The sequence below is a fragment of the Sylvia atricapilla genome, chromosome 1 (genome assembly GCF_009819655.1).
Source record: "Sylvia atricapilla isolate bSylAtr1 chromosome 1, bSylAtr1.pri, whole genome shotgun sequence".
Taxonomy (NCBI): domain Eukaryota; kingdom Metazoa; phylum Chordata; class Aves; order Passeriformes; family Sylviidae; genus Sylvia; species Sylvia atricapilla.
The window spans coordinates 139981998-140003063 of NC_089140.1; the positions used below are offsets into that span (position 1 = coordinate 139981998).

General features: G+C 37.7%; 1 protein-coding gene across 1 annotated transcript in view; it reads left to right on the forward strand.

The window, feature by feature from the left end:
- COL14A1 (collagen type XIV alpha 1 chain) overlaps nt 1-21066 on the forward strand; it is a 113649-nt gene that overhangs the window by 83416 nt on the left and 9167 nt on the right. Inside the window, exons 35-45 of the mRNA XM_066335349.1 lie at nt 2437-2514; nt 2797-2883; nt 7615-7668; nt 8019-8114; nt 9353-9406; nt 9789-9842; nt 15517-15570; nt 16465-16536; nt 18572-18607; nt 19031-19097; nt 19614-19802. Coding sequence (XP_066191446.1) covers nt 2437-2514; nt 2797-2883; nt 7615-7668; nt 8019-8114; nt 9353-9406; nt 9789-9842; nt 15517-15570; nt 16465-16536; nt 18572-18607; nt 19031-19097; nt 19614-19802 — 841 coding nt within the window. The remainder of the gene's footprint in view (nt 1-2436; nt 2515-2796; nt 2884-7614; nt 7669-8018; nt 8115-9352; nt 9407-9788; nt 9843-15516; nt 15571-16464; nt 16537-18571; nt 18608-19030; nt 19098-19613; nt 19803-21066) is intronic.

Genomic DNA, 21066 nt, shown 5'->3' on the forward strand with positions numbered 1-21066 from the left:
ATTTTGAAGAAATATAATTATTCCAGAAGTTTTTTTCTTATCAATATATACATATACAATGTGTAATGGTAAAATGAACAGGCAGAGATAGATAGGTAGGTAGGTATATAGATAGACAGACAGATAGGTAGATAGATAGATAGATGGATAGATAGATAGATAGATAGATAAACAGACAGAGCAAAATGGGGGTTAGGCTCAAGGTGCCTAACGATTTTAATATTCCTGAATGAGTCATCTCAGGATTAGATTGTAACCAGGGGGAAAAAAAAAACTGACTGGGACCTGCAGCAAGTAATGTTTTCTATTCCATCTGTGGGATTTAATGAAAAGTCCAACTTTAAAACATTATAATTTACAGACCTTCTCTTTATTCATGCTTCCTCTTTGAATTTTGTTTGCTTGCATGTATATGTTTGTAGTACTGTCTAACGTGATCTCTTGAGAAACATTTGCAGAGCTGTAGCCTGGTTAGATGAGGACTTTTCCACCTTACTGATTCTGCTTGCAGGGCTGGATGTTTAGAAAGTAAAATCACTATGAATGCAGAGACTTATGAATAAGTGTTTAACAGTAGCAAAGAAAGCTTTGTTTTGGGTTTTAGCTTGAGTCAGAGCAACCCACCTAATGTTTTTGAAAAAGAATACTGAGTCATTCAACATTTAGCTGGTGAATATAGCATTTCATGTCTGTTTGCTCTTTATACCAACAGACTTTATTGCAATGGATGTCCAGATTGCTTAGTCCAGACAGAATGAATGCATATACACGCCTATGTGTAAATTTTGCTAGAGAAAAACCATTGTTCAGGATAACAGCATAGCTTGGGATGGACTGGGTATGGAAAAAAATGGCAATACAACATAACTTCTGAACTGAAGGTTCAGAAGTTCCTCCACAGAACCAACTCTGGTGTTTCTGCACCCCATTTCTGGGATGTCTGATTTGCTTAAGGTATCATGCAACTGCCCAGATGTTCTGTGTCCCAGAGCAGTGTGTGCCTGCACTTCCATCTGCTGCTGCACTCAAACTAGTCAAGCCCTCCTGGAGTTAGGAGCTTAGGGATGTGTAGCAAAGACAGAGGCATCTAAGTGGCTCCACATGGAGCCAGCTTCCATTTGACACTGACATGGACGCAGCTGGACTCAGGGTGGGTCTCCGTGGAGCCAAACTGAGAGCCCAGATGCTGCCTTCATGCTGCACTTCAGCTGTCTGAGCTGTTTAGCATGGTGCCAGCTCATTGTGTCTGCATCTGTAGTACAGCAAATCTACAAACCAGCTAGTCTGCTGGCAGGTGAGGAGCATGTCTATTTATATGAAAATATGCCTTTATTTAAAATATAATATTTGACTTTTATAAGAAAAAAAATGAGGCAAAACCAAAGGTGCACATATGTAGTTCATTTTAACAGCTTTAGAAGCAATGCAGTTATAAGAAAAATTTAAAATGCATTCCTCTGTTCTGATCTTAAAATAATGCCACTGAAAATAATGGGAACAAACCCCGTGTTCTATCTCTAGCACTTCCTCGAATTTTTTAACATGTGGGGTTAATTTAATGGGATGTTCTGTTCCATACCATTCTCTATTCAGTATGCACATAAACGAGGCATGGAAAAAGAACAGAAATAGTAGCAGAAGAAAGCTTCATCTCTCTAGACCCCTTTGTTCAGTCAGGGCTGTAAAGGAGATAATTTGTTTTACCATTGAGTCCTATTTAGTATATTGTTTCTGAGTATCTAGCAGCCACTATTTTTAGCAAATGTGTGTGTTCTTGCAGATTAAATTCTTCTTCAAACCATGTTCCCAGACCTGTGATGGGAATTTTCTTTTCTGCCCAGTGTTGTCATGTGGTGATCAAGCTTTTCCCCATTCTTAAGCTATCATTGCCTGGGGATAATATGGATAAGAGAGGGCATATTCTAAAGTAAAATTAAACTGGGAAAAATGAGAAATATTATTTGTGGCTCAGCTCCAGGATAAGTAATAGTCTACAGAAGATCTTGTCCCAGATAAAATGTGAACAGCAGACCAGAGGGTTAAGAGGAATTATTCAGAGAAGCTAAACTCTCTTTCGCCTGACTCTTGATGGGGTTTTTTTGCTACAAAAAGATACTGGAAGACACCATTGGGCAAAATAAGGAATTAAAACACAGAGTAGGGGGAAATTAAACAAATGCATGCAGCATTTAACCTTGAACAGCTTTGCTCAATTCATGTAATGTCTGATAGTTCAGATGCGTTGGTTGGACACACATTTGGTAAAAGCAGTGGATTTACCATATAAGTGTGGTATTTGTGGCTTGCTGCTCAAAGTCAAAAGCCTTTGTCTAATCTGAGTGCTTGAATCAAGTTGGCTTTGCTTGCTGATGGCTTCATTTTGCACTGTTCCTATATCTAAAAGTCATATTGTACATCACCCTTGTTTTGAAACAGCTGCAGTTACAGATGTTTGACATTATTTGTGCTACCTCATGGGCCAATCGAGACAAATGCTGTGAACTTCCTGGCTTGGTAAGAAACCTCTTTCAATAACTGTAGAATTTACCTTTTATTTTCTATTTTGTTGAGACAAATATTTTATTGGAAATGGATGCTTAAAAGTTTTCAAAGAAGCCCATCTCTGCTCGGATTACTTGCCCTATTGAAAGTCAATAAGGCATATTTTTCTAAACAAAGTAGGTGCTTTTGAGTACTGTGTCTTAGACTGTACTAAATACTATGTCTTTGATTGATGAAATATCTAACATTTGAAGTTCTGGACATCATTCTTCTCCTGTCTTAACCTTTTCATAGAGAGATGAGGAAAATTGCCCTGCCCTTCCTCATGCTTGTTCCTGTTCAGAAGCAAATAAGGGTCCCCTTGGACCTCCTGGGCCACCGGTAAGGTTTTGTTCAGCTTTGTAATTAACTGTTCCAAATAGTCCACTGGCCACCTTTATTTCAAAACATATGAAAATACTGCCATTGTGTAACTAACAAGGTTAAATTATAATTTCAAGTCTCGGTATAAGAGATAAAATTGTATTCAGTTTATATTGAAGATGCTATAAATTATGCAAAGATGTATTATGCTGAAGCAGTTGGGGTATTCTTTAGACCTGGAATCCTTTTACCTGTCTGTAACATTAGATATGTCATAGGTAGTGCCATTTCTTTTCAAATTTTTAATCACCTACTCTCTGTCTACTCTAGCAGATGTGTATTAAATGTTGCTTGGAGTTTCGATTTCTGAAATGCTCAGTTTACAGAATTCTTATCAATTAAAGATATGGAACATGACAATGCCACTTGTGTAGTATGTGATGAAAGAAGACTTTTTTGTCTTAAAAGCCCTACCTAAATACAATATTTATTGGAAAGTAGAACTGGAAGTACAGGTTCTTCTGAGAGTTCTTAGAGGCAGAAAGGTATTCAAGAGCTGTGAAGAGAAAAAAGAATCTGCCTTTGTAGAAAGTTCAATTATTTTTTTTTTAATTTTCCAGCGAATGATGAAATGTACACTGTTACAACTTTTACATATATTCTTAGTATTGTCATTTTGATGACATTAATTAAAAGTTTGCTGTGTACATGTTAAGTAAGTGTGTGTCTAAATTCCTTGTGTAACCAGTGGAACTAGATAGTCTCTTGTAGAAGACAGTTACTTAACTTTCCCTCTCTGTCAGTATATCTTATATCTTAGATGGAATAAATCTCCTTTCTCTTTATTGGCTTGTGGAAACTGAGACAATGAATCAGACCAGACAATGGAGATACAGGCCCTCTAAATTTTGAGAACTCAATCTTGCATCTCAAGGCTGATTTTTATCAATTTAGAAAGGTTCTGCAATGGTCTGTTATTGGTTTAATAAGAATCCTCACTGCGATATTTGTTGAATGTTCATGATTCTTTCCTGTTACAAATAGATAAATGTGATTGGTATCTTAGAGCTGACTGCTGAGTGAGTTTGAGATGAGGCTCTCTTGTGAAAGGTTGAACTCCATATTTCTTTGCCCATACTGTATCCTGGATGCTTCAAGGACATATTTTTAAATGAAAGAGCCAGGGAAGAAAGCAAAGGAAAATGCTTTTGGTGTTAACCTACACAAATTACATGAGATGATGTTTAACAACAAAATTGACTTGCACATAAAACCTTTGCATAGTAGGTCCTAGGAGACATTAATCCTCCTGACAACTCAATTGAATTCTGCAAGAACTGTTCTTCAAACTCTGGTACAAAAATCTGTGAAGAAATTTGATAGGAAATTCGCTTAAGAGCTGCATCTTGAACAGGAAAAATTATTCTGCTCTCCTATTTGAATATAGGTTATTAAACAAGTATGGATTAAAGTTTGAATTTTCACATTTTAGCATCCAGGTTGTGTTCTGTAAAAAAGGCAATGGGATAATTCACATAAAAATGTCACTTAAATTGAGTAGTTTGACCACATTTCACAGTAAAATGAAAAATGTTTGAAAATTATTTGACTACAAGAATGTGTATTACTATAGTTCAAAAGATATATGCATCAAGACTTGCTAAGACTTAACCCAGCAGTAAAATATTGTCCTTCTATATATTTCATTTAGGATTAACCATGTTTTGAATAGCATAGTGCCAGGCAAGAAGCTTATAATCAAGCAGAAAAATCACTGCCAAGGCAGGGAAATATGTAGCTCTGGAACTCAGCCTGTTATAAGGGATGCTTTTTTGCCAGACAGTTAGATGGCAGAGCTCTGGAAAGAAAAAAAAGTAAAAAAAAAAAAAAAAAAAAAAAAGTTCAAGACCTACGAAAAAGCAGAGCAAAAGAATAAAGTCAGTGTTCATCTCTGCCAACCAAAAGTCAGAAAGTCACATGTGCTATGTCTGGTCAGGAGTGCTCCAAGTCATTAAAATGTCATGTGACTTTTCTCCAAGCCAAGGATTTTTCTGTTTAAGAGATCAGGATCCTACCATGTAACTAGTTTTAGACATTAGGCTAAAACCACTCCAAATAAAATGCTTCCATTTGTTTGGCATAGTACCTCTAGAAAGAATTTCTAACCTTTTAGAAAATGCATCACTTTGGGTAAGACAAAGGATTGTTTAGACTTAAGATTATCTGGCAATTTTCATCGCAGGATACTGCTTTCATGGCTTCATTTTTGGCAGAATTTGATCCTGCTGTCTGAAGTTCCCCACACAAAGTAAAAATGAGATATCACAGAAAACTAATGCTTGCATTTGAAAGGAATGCTGCAGAATTGAAGGTGAAGAAGGCAAAAATACTGAAGGATTGGAGAAGTTTAATTGCAAAAAAAAGTAAAAGCTTTCAGTGCTTCATAGATTTTGACTACTAAAAAGAAATGAGGAGGTGTCTTGATAACAGTAGATTAAGATCCGTTTCTGGGGGAAAGCACTGACTACTAAGAAGTTACTTAAAATAAGGGAAGAAGGCATAACATGAATTTCTGACTAGAAAAAGAAGCACAATTTTTTTTTTTAAATTAATCGCACAGGCTGGAGAATAACCACCAAAACAAGTTATGAGAAAAATGAGGGGGCCTCTTCTGATGTTTTCATCTTAAATAATTGCTCTTCTGGAAATTGTGCTTTTACCCAGCAAGGTTACTGGGTTCAAAACATGGACAAGTGTACCAACTTCAGCATGAAGTTGAAAGTATATGATTTAATGGCTCAGCACCAGGGCTATTTTTAAGTATATAGTCCTAGTAAAAATGCAGCTCATTTATGAGAACAAAATGGGAGAAAACTGTGATTTTGTTTATGCTAAAAAGTTGCAGTTATTGTGCTGAGGATATTTCAATCTCAGAGTTAGGAGTAAGGCAGAGGAAGGAGAAAAGTCAGCAAATTGGAATGCAGAAATATGAGTATATGGAATCTTACAACTGGCAATTGGAACTTGGTTCCATGGAGAACATGAGATGAGATTTTAGGGTCAGAGCTGGCCATGGTGGAATGAATGGTGGCCATAGAGATGTGGGATGGAAGAGAGAAGCCTGAGGGAGCTGGGAGAGGTAGTGGAAAACTGTTCTGTGATCACATATGTGAAGACCATATCATTGATACTTTCATAGAAAAGCAACAGTACTCTGAGATTTCCAGACATTTGTTATTTCTCCTATTTAAAGTCTCATAGATACTCCATAGAAGCACATTTTCTATTCTTATAGCTTTAATTTAACTGCTGTTATTTTTGTAAGTACTTATTGTAGCCCCTAAAGAATTCTATTTAGTTATGATTTCTAGTCAAGGTCCTTTCTGACTACAAGGCAGAATAGGCAGAATACCTGTAAAACTCATACTCCAAGAGATTAGGCAATATACTCTAGTGGGGGAAGAGGGAAATTGATATGAAAATAGATAATTTATGCTGTCCTAGAACTGAAAGCACACGTAGATATTGCTGCAAAACACAGTCCTGGCAGCCATCCATAGATATATAGTACTCCTGTGTCTCAGATGATACTAATAAAAAAGGCAAAAGTTGGTTAATAAATGATAAGCAGATGTAGGCATTGCTGAAGAAAGCAAAAAGAGAAAAATTACCAAAAGAGCATTTTACCTAAGAATAGCTCCCAATGGTGTAGGTCTGGTAGACTCTGGTGTTGTCCTTGCTGAAAAATATTACTAAGTCATTAGAATCACAGGATTATAAACAACTGTTTATGTTGGAAAAGACCTTCAAGATGATTGAGTCCAGCCATTAACCCAGTACTGCCAAGTCTGTCACTAAACCATGCCCCCAAGTGCCACATCCACATGTTTCTTAAACACCTCTGGGGACGGTGACTCCACCATGTCCCTGGGCAGTCTGTTCTAAAGCTTGACAACCTTTTCTGTGAAGAAATTTTTCATGACATATAATTGAAACCTTCTGCAGTTCAACTTGAGGCCATTTCCTCTGATCCTGTCGCTTGTTGGAACAAACCTGGGAGAAGAGACCAACCCCACCTGGCTACAGCCTCCTTTCAAGGAGCTGCAGAGAGGGATAAGGTCTCCCCTGAGCCTCCTTTTCTCCAGGCTAAACACCCACAGCTCCCTCAGCTGCTCCTCATCTGACCTGTGCTCCAGACTCTTGCCAGGCTCTGCTGCCCTTCTCTGGACATGCTCCAGAATCTCAATGCCTTTCTTGCAGTGAGGGGACCAGAACTGGACACAGCACTTGAGATGTGGCCTCAGCAGTGCTGAGCACAGGGGAATGAATGGTCACTTCCCTGGTCCTGCTGAACACAGGCCAGAATGCTCTTGGCCTTTCTAGAAACTCAACCTTTAACAATGTGATTTTGGTGAGAACAGACAGATGTGCAGGAGGCTTCAGCAACTGGAAGGGAACCCGTGGCCACATTTCCATCCGTATCATAGCTTTCAGTGTTACTCTGATTCTTATGTAGTGTGCATTCTTGGCTCTAAAAAGTAGCCCCATCTGTGTTTAAATCTGTTCCTGTGTATGGCCACACTTAAGTATGTTCCCAGTTTAATTACTCCAGTGGAAGGATATCGACAGGATATTTACTGATTCTTGAACGCTGATTCAGGAACAGGAAGAATCTGTTTGGGCTTCTCTGGATTTCATTTCTGTTTGAGAGATTTGGTTTTCAGTGAGTCCTGTGCTTGTGCTTTACAGGGTGGTCCAGGTGTCAGAGGTGCCAAAGGTCATCGTGGTGATCCAGGTCCAAAGGTACTTTTTATAGCACTCTACATTTGACAGATGCATGGGTTCTTGGTTTATCTCTGCTCTATAGAAACCTTGAAATGAATTCCAGATTGTCTGTGGTGTTTTTGAGGAAAAAATGTAGTGAAATGTCATTGGCATTTGCTGTGACTCTTTTCAAAACAATTACTTGTCCTATTTGTTCCTTGATAAAAGATACAAAATTCAGAATGCTGCTTTCACAGCATAAATAATCCTTTTTTTTAGTATTTATAAAGAAACCAGACAGTTTTGAATCTATTGGTATTTAATTCTTCAAACAGAAGCTGCCTTTGTCCATATGATAAGAGTTTAACTTATGTCCTGTGCTGCTTTAGGGACCAGATGGACCTCGAGGTGAAATTGGTGTTCCTGGACCTCAAGGACCTCCGGGACCACAAGGACCCAGCGGACTTTCTATTCAAGGGCTTCCAGTGAGATTTAAAAATCAATAGGCTTTTTTTTCTGTGATCTTTGAAACAGCAAATAGCTTAGACTAGACTGAAATAGCTGTTGATGTGATCAGAACCTGAATTTCAATATTTGAGGTGAAATTGCAGATGTGGGTTTGACCTCCAGCAAACATGGGTTCAATGCCAACATATCTGTTTTTTTATTTTGATCTGAATTTTTAGTCAGCTGAAAGTATTTGATTGCAAGTGAATATGACCTGAGTATTAGCATCCAAGCCTGGAGTCAAGTGAAAATAAATTGCAGTGGGAATTGTGACATGGCACCAGACCAAGATGTTGATCTTTTCTTCTGGCTGTACTGCTCACCACTGATCAGTTCTGACTTGAAAGGTGTACCCAAACAAAGACGCCATATACTCTGCCAGAATTAGGCAATAATATTCATTACATAATAAAATCTGTCATCAGAGGAAGTGATTAGGCCTGGAGTTTGCAAGGCTGTTGAGAAATAAGTCACAAAATTTCATCATAAATAAACATTGGTAGAATAATGAACCAGTAGCACTTTCCTTTTTTCATACACCACTTCAGTAGATGGATACAGGCAAGCCTAGAAAAGTAGTAATATATGTATTTTTTTCTGCTAGTTTTTTTTTTAAGATTTACTGCATTACAATACAATTTCATCTTTTTTTCAGCCTATATGATACTAACGTATAATATAATGGTTTAGCAAAGCTGTTTATTCTTGATGGTGTTGTCATAAAGAATAATAAGAATACTTTAATTTTAAGACCAGTTGTTTCATAGAGAAATTGTTTTTTTTTATAAAAGTTAAAGTTTGTTTATTATCTAGAAAAGTATATTTATTTCATGCATATGTACCATAGAAACATGCCTAGTTTCCACAGAAAACCATTTTTTTCACCGTCATTGGAGATACTGCTGAGGGCTGAAGTGAAATGAATTCCTTTGAAGAGAAAAAGAAAATACCTACTTTTTTTTTTTTTTTTTATCAAAATGGCTATAGTTTCAGATTACTTATGAAATCTTTAAAGTTAGTTTTATTTTCCATTTTTACAACTTCTATATTTGCATTTTTGCAAATAAGAGTCTGTAATTTTGCTTTCACAAAGAAACATAGTCTGTTTTCTTGCTGGTTGGTTTGTTGTTGTTTTTTTTAAGAAGGTGAAGGGAACTATTAAAAATAGAAAAGTAACCATATATTTGGTTCACTATGTGTGATTCTTTATTTGCAGGGGCCACCAGGTGAAAAGGGAGAGAAGGGAGATCTTGGTTTTCCTGGCCTGCAGGTATTCTCTATTGTATACCCTGTCACTTACTTTGAGTGTGGAATTGTCATCATTGTGAGTTTAGGGCGCATATTCTGAACCACTGACAAATGTGTTGTTGGGGTGAAACTGAACAGGGGTTTAGAAAGAGGAGGAGTCCTGGGTTACTTTCTTGTTTATCACTGTCTCTGAAGACTCAACACCTCTGCATTTTAACAATGTGTGTTTACTCATCTCTCATTTCACAGAAATACCTTCTCTAGAATCTCTTCTATGGTGCCACTCATTACTGAGTTTCCTAGTTCCATTTGTCCAAAACATGTCACACAGTTACACTGGAAAATTATTTAGTTGGATTCTGCTAATTTGATTTCATCATTTGCTCTCCTTTTAAAATTCTTAGGGTGTCCCAGGAGCATCAGGTTCACCGGGAAGAGATGGAGCTCAAGGTCAAAGGGTAAGGTAAAATGAGTATGTTTTACATGTCTTTTGATCCCATTCTGTAACGGAAATGTTTCCCAACATGGTTGATTTATTATAATTTGTGCCACCTCTGTTCTTTGTGGAGATCTTCTCTCTGTGCGAACAGGCCCAGGAGGGTGGACATCCTTCTGTCTGCTGATGAGGGTTGAGATGTGTAATGGGAACCCTGTACGATGCCTGTGCTTTTTGCCTTTGATAGGAGTAGATGTCACTTGTGTTCAGCATTGCCAGTCAATCTCTTGGCTTATATGTTTAAAATTAAATGGTTGTTAAATGGTACATAATTAGTATGCAATCCAAGGCAATGATCTGAATTTGCATTCTAACTAATTAATGAGTAACAGAGACAACTACAAGGGAATTTAACATTGAATGTAGAATGAAACCTGCAGAAACAGTTGACATGAGGAAAAGGCGAAAAGTAATAACAAAATTTAGTCAACTTTATTCTGCTGCTGGTTAAACAACTGAAGGTCTTACAGTCTGTCCAGGAGCCAGTGAAAGAAAATTCCTATTCATTTGTGCAGTTAAGCCTATAAGTCCTTCACTTTGTCTCCTTGGGGAGATTTCTGTTTCATTATTAGTCAGACATTGGAAAGTTATTGTTAGCATAGTACTAGATTTCTGTCTACAGCAGAAGTTCATTATGAAATATAACTTTTCAGTTTCATTTGAGAAAGATTTACATTTTCCTGATCTTTTTTTTGGATATGTTGATGTAACTTGAACTTCAGAGAAATCTGGAACTTCTTTGATTTTTTGACCTTGATATAAAACCCCCTAACCCTGCAGCAAAACATGTATTTGAACTCACTATTATAAATTTGAACATTGGCATATCTTTATGTCTAGAAGTAATTCCACTCAAGTTACTGTAGAATTTGGGCAATAGATAAATGTTTCTTTTTTTCTCTAAAAATCAAGAGAAGAAAGACATTTTATTAAGATAAAGATTAATGCAATAGTATCATCAGATGAATAACCTAATTGGAGAATTAGGCTTCTAATTTTCAATTAAATTGTGGTGAAATATGTAAGTAAATGCATTTTTTTTCTACTTTATAATACTGTGATGTATTATGGTTTTGCATGTTTTTATGTCTTCTTTTTAGCCACATTGGAATATTTCCTTCTAAATTGCCCAACTTTCATGCCACCTATTCATCTCCAGGTTAATAGAGACCTGGACTCTGATAAACATTTGGGTTTTTTGCCATGTTCTGTCGAGTCTTGGTCCTGGACAAGTTGAGATGAGTTTGTGCTAAACATTGTGCAAGCTCCATGCCTCCTCCCTCTACATTCCTGATCGTGAGGGTTGTCAAGCTGCCCAAGAAAAGAACTCTGTTTTTGTGTTATTCTGTAGCTGACTTCATATTGAGCAGAGGATGCTCTCAGCCATGCCTTGATGCTGGCAGTTCAGGAGTGGTCTGGTTCTCCCCCATGTGGGGGTTACCAGGCTGTTGCAGAGAGATGGCATTCCAGAGGAAAGCCGAGGAAGAGCAGTGCAGCAAAGGCCTTTGATACAGCCTGGAAAAGTCATGTGGTGTTTATAGAATACCCCACTGTTGTCTATAAAAAGGTAGGGCAATTACATAAATTGCCTGTTTTTTATAGATATGGTAATAAAGCTTTCTTCATGTGTTCTCTTTCTTCTGCTGTTAATCACGGGAGCTGGATAAACAGCCTAGAGCTCATGAAATTAGTTCTCTTATTGTCTCTGTGCCACCCTTATGCAATATTGTCCAGCTTAATTATTTCTATGGCAACAAATAATTATGCTATACTGATTTTATGGTGTTGTAACTCATTTGATTCCTGTGAAGTTATGACAACATAAAATTGCTTTTAATGGGCAAAGATCCAAACCAATTATTTCACCGCAGTCTCTTTGAAGACCCAGCACTTGAAAAAGGGATAATTCTGAAGGGCATAACTGCAGCAGAAAAGGGGAACTGGAAACTTCCTGAGAAGTAAATTGCCTTTTTGTATAATGTTCCTTTTGTTGGGTTTCCTCCTGTTAGCCAAGATGCCAAACTGTTTTGCAAGTATTATACTATTAGAACTGAGGTTTTCTGTGTTTTTCTTAGCTTAGTTATCCTTTCCTCTTTAGTGTTTATTGATCTTTAAATATCTTAATTATAGTGGTCCTAGTGCTGTGGAGTACTTATGCAGGTTGCTAAATCACACTGGTTTTAATGGGTGCTAAGCATAAAGCTGATACTTGCTGGAGGATCTCTGAGAAGTTTGAACTGAGCATAATGGGATATTAGACTCATGAAGTGCTGGAATGGAGATTGTTTTCCCTTCACTTCCTGATAATTGGAATAGCTTTTGCAGTTTGTTTTCCCTTATTTTTTTTTTTAATTTTTTTTAGTTTCTAGTGTTCATACTTTCTGATATTCTTTTTGAAATCAGTTGAGAAAAGGATTTGATTTTCCTTTCTTAATGTTATAATTCAACACTTAATCTGTAAAATTTCTTTTTTGTATTTTTTGTATTTCTGAACTTTTCTGATTTTTGTTCCCTGACTTACTTGATTTTTTCTTGGGGTTTAAAAAAAGCAGAAATTTAGAAATAGAACAGCTTCCCTGTCAGTTATGTGAATTCATAAAAAGGTCATTTTCATATTGACATACCCTCCCTATGAAGAGGAATGGGATGAAATAAAAATACTTTGTGAAGGTTGAATCAGAGTAAAAATTTTTTTTTTCTGATAATGAAGGAAATATTCTGAATATGCATGATAATATTTTATATCTGTCTGATAACCTGGTTGAATCTACTCATCAGGCTCCACATGAGGAGAAGTCCCTTCCTCTCTCATCAGCTTCCAGAGTGTCAGTAAAGATTTTATAAATGTAAAATTATTTCTTTTTATTGCATGACTGTAGCTGTGGTTGTTTTGTGTCCTTTCTTGCTGCCCCATATTTGCAGCTAGCAATATAGGGGGGGTCTTACTAAAGAAAACAGATCATGTTTCTCCACCAACAGTCCCAAGCATTTCATGTTGAAAGACAGATCCTGAATTGGCAGTCATGTGTTGTAGGCTGCAGGGTTTTTTTAAAAGGCCCTACATCAAAATCTTTCAAGCCCAGCTCAGTAGCTTCAGATAAGTTCTTGCTGCTATCTAGTCCTGCTTGAAAAGTCACCTTTCTACAAGTTCTCCTGAACAAATTCCAGACTACAGAAAGCTCAAGACTTTATAATGAGGTCAGCAACAGTGCTGATTTCTCAGTGGACTTGAGATTTTACTGGTGATGCCATTTTGGCAAAAAAAATCCCTTATAAAAATTCTGTCAGAGCTACACTCTTTCTCTAGAAGTGGTTTTTTTTTCGTGTCATGAGCAAAACTTATCTTCATTTAAATTAACTTTCCAAGTTAACCTTGATTCTAAGACCTACACTCCAGGTCACACATCAAAATTGGTCCTATCCTGCTCTTGGACATGCAGTTCCATGGGAGAGAATGAGTGGCTTTATACAGAGTCATTTCTATCCTGGATGTGACAGAGAGAAAGAGCTGTGGTGCTGTGTAATTCCTCCAGTCATTCCCCTTGGATTAGAGATGGTTAAGAAAAGAGGAGAATTCAATAAATGGGAGATTAAATAGCATCTGCAAGGCTTCAGTACTCAGAATACAAGTTTGTGAATTCTCACTGTGCTCTATTTTCTTCTGCATTACATACACCAAAAATTATGGGAGAAAGAGCCAGAAGAAATAAATTCCCAGTCTTCCTGCCAATTTCCTGGTACTTACTAATCTCTGCTCCCAGCTCCAAAGTTCAGAATGAGTGTCAGATCCATTCTGGCCATCAGGTGGTCTGAGTAACATCATCTTCAAACACTGCTGGCAGCACAAACAAATACCTTTAGTCTTTTACCAGCATGAGAGAATAGGTTTTGCCATACTCCTTCTTGAACCAGGCTTCTCTTTGACTTGATCTATCTTCAGCAATTTTCACATATTGCATATACAGTAGGAGGTGATCTTTTGTGGGCGATACAGACACAATGCCAAGAGAAATAAACCCTAGGAGTATAGACAGGAGATGATAACTGAGCAGCCAGCAGCAAGAGCACTGCTCAGAAGAAAGAAATATTCCAAGAAAATGTATTTCTGATCATACTGTTAATTCTCCTCTTTGGCTGGGGTGGGAGAAGAGACAGACATACAGTTTTATTTTCCTTTAGAAGCTCGTGTGAATCCACATTAGATCCTAGAAGTCAGTGGAAAGCACTATATTTCCCTCCTCCTAGTTAACTTAAGCCCTTAAAGGGTCAAACCAGTTTTCATCCTGCTTTGGAACTGAGCAAAAATATAGAGGTTTTACATCTTTGCTTTAAAAAAATGAAACATAAATATGGAGGCATCAGCTTCATCTGGCTACACTGTGGAATAGGAAGGTATTTCCTTATCAAGTCCAAGGATACAAAGATAACATAATGTGAGTTGACTATGTGGCTTATTTTATCATCAAAACACCCAGTAGAATTTTTAAAAAAACCTTTCCAGGTATATGGCAGATAATATTATTCCCCAGCCATTTTTTATGGCATATGATTGCAGATATGAATAATAGTTTCCAATTTATGCAAAGCATAAAACTCGTAGAATATGTTACATTAATTTCTAAAACCATGTCAGAAACAAAGATTTGGAAAAGAGTACAAACCAAAACAATTGTAAATTTTTCTTCTAAATCTCCATGAGATACCTGGAGATGCCTGGACTGTGTGTGTCACCATGAACATTTTCAAGCCTTCAGCAATAAACCAAACACTTTCCAGCATAAACCACCTTTCAAACTGGTCTTGAGCCAGAGGTAAAACCATATTTCTCCTGTTCAGGCTGTGTAGTAATTAAAGAATTGCCTAATCACCAGGCTGGTCAGACACCCAAGGTTTATGGCGTGTGGATACAAAATGGATATATTGGTTAATTTGTAAGAATACTTTATTAATGGTGTATTTTCTTCTACATCTGGTCAGTCTTTTTTTCTGTGATGTACTTTCTTTCCCGTTTCCAAGATATCTTTAGTTTTTGGCTCTCATTTCTGGAAGCTCTGAGGCACGTTCATAATGCAAACCACATGAGTATTCCCGCTGCTTCCCGGATCAGGACCTCAGTGATAGCTGGAGCATATGTACAGCTCTGCTGGGCAGAGAGATCCACTCTCAGTTGCCATCTTTCAGCACCTCATCAGTGGGACTGTGAATACTTGCAACCAGTGAGAACAGATGTAGGAACGTGACCTTGTGGTAGAGAGGTTTGACAGCAAACCCTCTCGTTTCTTTCCCTGCAGAAGTGTTCTAGGTGAAATTCATTCAAAGGTGAAAACTGCCAGTATGAAGACTTTTGTATTGTTTTTCCTTAAAAAATATTGGGACTAGCTGGATTTTTTTTGTTTTTCAATCTTGGTGACACTGTAGTTCCTTTTGGGAAATAAACTCTCCCCAGGGCAAATAGGGAATTTTTTTCCTTAAGTGACCACTATTAAGAGGTATTAATTTAGGAAAAAAGCAAACATGACAACAAAGCAAAACAAAGCCAAAGAAAAGAATTTGAAATTTTTTTCTAGATGAAACAGAATGGCTTCATGAAGTACATATAAAAAGCTGATGAAATTGCTTTTATTTATGTTTTGTAGGGCTTTCCTGGCAAGGATGGACCCACAGGCCCACAAGGACCTCCTGGCCCAATGGTGAGTATTGCCCATAGAATTTCTTTCTGCAAAAGTCAGCAGGATTTTGGGAGATTATAGGTCACACTGTTATCTATGCTGCAGTGGATAGAGCAAGGCCAAGGGAAGTTAGAACTCTCATGATGCACAGAACTGGCAGAGAGCTGCTTGTACAGTGTAATTTCTTTCCACTCCTACTTAGTTCAAGAAGAAAATGTCTCCCATGGGAAGGGGAGAGAGTTTTTCTGTCAATAGATTGATATCTTGTTCTTAGTCAAGGAACTGCACTATAAAGAGGGAATTACTGCTTTTAACATTGAAAAAAAGACTTTCTTTTTGTCAAAAACTCCAGTAAAGACTGTTAGCTGAAGTGAACCACCAAGTTTAACTTGGTCTAAAGGCTAGAGGTGAGCACAGGTGCTCTCATAGAGTAATCAAGGAAGGCAGCAGAGGCCACCTCTAACCTCTAGTGCAGGGTCAGTCAGCCTCTAGTATGTTGCCTTCAGCCAGTCTCAGCTTTCTCAGTCAGGGCAGCTAGGCAAAGTTAGTGCTTTCTTTGTAGATTTAGAAGATTAGATGAAGCTGCTGGTTGTACTGAGTATTCTCCAAGCCATCTTGTTGTATTTTATGGAGAGCATTCTGAGTCATCCCCCCTGAACACAGTTTTGACATCACAGGATTTAGTTCAGCGGTTCAGCAATTTCTGCCTGTTCCAGAAAGCAGCCCAAGTTCTTTTTCTCCAGTGCTTTTCTCAGAGCTGTGCTTTTGGTGCTCCTTTTCCTGCAAATTGTATTTCTTAGTCCTCTCTCTGAGAATCTCCAGTCTTTGACTGACAGAACTGTCTGTGCACTCCTCATCAGGACTCAGGGATGTTGATTGTCATCATCACTCTTTTCTTCCTCTTTTTCCGCATAGGGCATACCTGGTGCTCCAGGTGTTCCAGGTGTTACTGGAAGTCAGGGGCCACAAGGTGATGTTGGAGCTCCTGTAAGTAAAACTAATGAATATTTCTCTGTCTGCTGTTGTGCATTAGTTGGTTTCTGAGCCTGGCTTCACTGTTTGACAGAACTCCTCAATATTTATTGCCTATGATCTGTTTGGAGTTAGTGGCTAAGGTAAACATCATACTGACCTTTCTTGGTTAATTCTTTGTAATTAAATATATTTGTTGATCTTACATACAGTGTTTGGAACATAGGGATTTGAGTCAAAACACAAGGTTAAAACACAGAAGTTAAAAACACAACTATATGAGTTTATAGTCTTTGTGTAATTACTTTCTTCTTTTTTTTTCCCTTTGCCCTTCCAGCAGCTCTCTGTAAATTCAAGTATTTATTAACCTGAATATTTCCAAAATATTATTCTGATTTCCAAACTGTCCAAATAATATCTGAATAAAAAAACAGCCTTTAGGGTTAGTCTGTGTTTACATCAGAACAAATTACTAATGACTAGGGCTTTTTCTAGATTGCTATTATAAATTTGACTATCACTTTCATTGCATAGATAATTATATCCTCCATATCTAAAATTAGTATTATGAACCTGCAATATTAAGTTTGTCTCTCAGATGTTATTTTTTATTATTATTAAAAAACATTTTGACTGGAAGAAAGGAATACAACTATAAAATGAGTGTGTAAATTATGTAAAAGATAATATTTATAATAGACTTCTTTGTCTCTGTAAGAATTCAGACAATATTATGTATTCATATTTTAACATTTGACTACTTGTTTAATTATAAAGCCTGCTCAGCTTTTTCCCATTGACTACATTCTATTTAATTTTTAAAGACATCAGAATGGGACAGAGTGCATTTCTGACACTATTTGTAGAATAGAATTTTTTTTTTCCAAAATCCAGTTTGATTTGGAGATTTAGGCCAATGCAAGCATTTTCATTTGGTTAAGTGGAAATTAAATTAAATTGACTGATAATACATAAGCAAAGATAATAACCTAATGTCCAGTTCTGCATAGTTTCTAAGTGTAATAATGGAATCTACAAAGGAGATTTGATGAGCTGTGGAACTTTTACTATCAATATATATCATGTTGACTGTACTGTTCCTGTCCAAACATATGTTCCAGATACTGAAGTAAATTTTCTAGAATGTAGTGAGTCATGTGAGTCAGGCAAGAGCTCTGCTCTGCATGGCTAGACTCTAGTAGTGCAGAAAAAAACAGGTGGCTGAAAAATTACTGAGCTTCAATAACTGCCTATTCCAAAATGGAGAGTTATAGAATAGAGGCCTTAGAAATAATCTCTTAGTCTTCTTCTCTCTAAGGACAGAATAAGCTGTACATAACCATGTATCCATCAGCTGGTTACCTACAGAGAAGCACAGAATAGTCTGAGTTGGAAGGGAGCCCACAAGGATCATCAAGTCCAGCTCTCCAGTGAATGGCCCATACAGGGATCAAACCCATGACCTTGGTGTCACCAGCACCAGGCTCTCACCAGCAGACCTTTTCTTGCTTCAAGAGTTCCTGAGAAATGTGTAGCCTACCCCAAAAATTGGCACTGATGAAGTTGTAACTGCCCCACACAGCTTGTTTCAATCCATAGTCCTCCTCACCATCATTACAGTATCACATTATTCTCAGTGTCAAACATAATTTTCTGTGCAGTTTAATCCTGTTACTTGCTCTGTTCATAGTACATGCAGAGTCTCAGTTTCAGGGCAAGTTTCAGGCTGCTATTTTGCAAAAATTAGACCTGTTTCAGCCATGTGAAATGGCTTATGTAGTGGCCTGTTCTTGCTATCATTTTGAATATGTGAATCCAGTGTGTGTGGCAAACACTTGTGAAAATCATTGGTCCCATGTAATTGCCAAAGGTGGACATTTTATTGAGCACTGAATGATAGAAGTGTATTTATCACTGTCACATAACCTCCTGGAAGCTTGTTTATAGTTTTTCTTCCTTTACTATGCATCTACAAGGCAGACAGAGTTTAGGTGTTAAAATTTTTGAGCAGAACAAAATGAGAATAATTTTGTATTGAATCTTTTCATAGGGTCCTCCTGGAGCTAAGGGTGAAAGGGGTGAACGGGTAAGTCTATGTTCATGTTAGCTATGGTTTTTTTTCCTGCCTGGCCTTCTGTCTCATAAAGAGCTTTTTCTGAAAGTCTGTTTTTCTCTGTGTTTACAGGCACAGTAGTTTTCTCTTTACTATTAATCAAACTTTCCTTCTTTTCTAGACAGAGTCTTTTACATAGCTACATTAATGTTTTGAAGGTGGGGAGTATGTGGATGTCTCCAAATCTCTCATTAGGGCTATCTTCTCAGACCTCTGATTGCTGGCCAAAAAGAGAAATGGGAACCAGCGAAATCACAAAATTTCTTTGGCTTTCCTTTCCCATCTGTGAGGATATAATGTCTCAGCAATAATTAACATCTTTCTTTGCTCGAAGTGCTTTCAGCACAGAACTAACTCAAGAAACTGTTTCATGACACTGCTGCTGTTGTTATCCAGGGTGATCTTCAGTCCCAAGCAATGGTCCGGGCTGTTGCTCGTCAAGTGTGTGAACAACTCATCCAAGGCAAGTACACGGATAGTCCATGTGCTTCTCTCTCTAGAATGGATCCTGTCCTGCCCCATTACTTACAAATATGAGACTTTTCAAAATATCCAAGGGGATCTGTTTGTTTTACACTAAACAGTTGAGATTTATGTTCCAACTAGATTTATGTTCAACTGGGTTTATGTCCAACTAGAGCTGATTAGCATCAGCCTTCTGAAAAAAAAGTTGGAATTGTCTCCAAGTTATTACAATATACAGAAGCTTCTGCTGCAACAATATTAATTTTTTATAGACATGAAATGCAAAGGCCCCCCAAACCCTTACCAAAGTAAGAAAATAAAATCCTGCACAATAGTTCTTCTATTTTCTGTCCACTCCCTAAACTACTATTTTTTCTCCCAAGAAGTGCACAGCTTCATAATACAAAAACATGACAGACCACAGCCTTGAGAACCTGCCAATACTCTGTTCAAACTTTGCTGAACCAGATTTTCCACTGCTACTTGAAAATTATGACTTTCTTTTTCCTGATAGGTCATATGGCAAGATACAACTCGATTCTGAACCAGATTCCAAGCCAGTCTGTCTCAACACGAACCATTGCAGGACCTCCCGGTGAGCCAGGTCGGCCAGGGGCTCCAGGGCCACAGGGTGAGCAAGGATCACCAGGCATGCAAGGGTTTCCAGGGAGCCCTGGTCAACCAGGAAGACCAGGAGAAAGAGGTAGGCTTCATACTTCACATATACAAAATTATACCTCCCTTTCCTTATGCATCCTAATAGCTTTTGTCTCCTATCTGTGAAAGCAACATTTTTCACACTAACATGGTCCCATCACATCATGTTTATCTTAGTAAGACTCCAAAGTGAGCAGAATTTCCAAATGTATAAGCAAAAGGCAATTGAAGAAAGTCAGATGCAAAACTGACATGTATGTTGGGGAAATCAACAAGTTATCAGCTTTTCTGAGAGAGAAAAATTCCTAGTTTGAGGAAACAAGAAGAGGAAATGGTGAGGTCTGAGAGAAGTAACACACTTAACATTTACAAGAATTCTCTTCTGTATTCTCACACGTAGGCTAGATGTGAGGCCCATTCTCCTTTCCTCCGTGAGCATTGTCTAATAATGGAACAAGCTGCATGTTTGATTTACTCTCTATCTCTGCAACCCTGGCTATCTCCTGTGCCTCAGAGTAGCACTATGCTCAGAAGGTAATAATGAGTAGATCTACAATTGTGAAAGTGCTTTGAAGAACATCACATGAGGAGGTGACCAAAAACCCAAGAGATAAATGTGATATTCAGAAGCAGTGAATTTATGTTGCTGTTACAAAATCTGCTAACTGGGATTTTAAAAATCACTTGTTGTGAAGGCTGTTCAGGAACTTAATAGTTCCAGTTCACAGTAGCCATTATGACCATAGTTAAAACATTGTTTTTAGTGAAAAGTCTTTGAGTGAACCTGTGAATCTTGCCCTCAAGAGTAGAATTCCCATTACCATTTTGAAAAAAAGAGGCAAGGTTTCAGGTACTCACCCTTCAGTCCTGCTGTTGCCTGCTTAAGCTGAGCAACAACCAGACAGTGTCCAGAAAGAAGGAGGAATGAGAGTGTGAGACAAGTAGAAAAGAAGATTGGAAGAGGCAGCAGTTGAGGAAAAAAGGGTGATCTGGAGACACTAAATGCAGATTTCAGGATACTTGATTCCACACTAATACTGGCATATTTTAAATCTTTCTCTTCTTTTTGGGAAGAGGTTTTTCAAGCTAGGACTTTGGGAAAGGGACAACCAAAACACCAGGCTACAAAAAGGGAAGATGTCCAACATTCAACCTGTACTTTCATTGTATTTGCTGTGCTGCTGTTCAGACGTGCATGTTGTGGAATCACAGAGTGATTAAATACAGTCATTTAAATGAAACATGATGTGGGTCAGCCCACTGCAGACAACATTAATGTCTGGGAAGCAGCATTGGCAGTGGAGTACAGA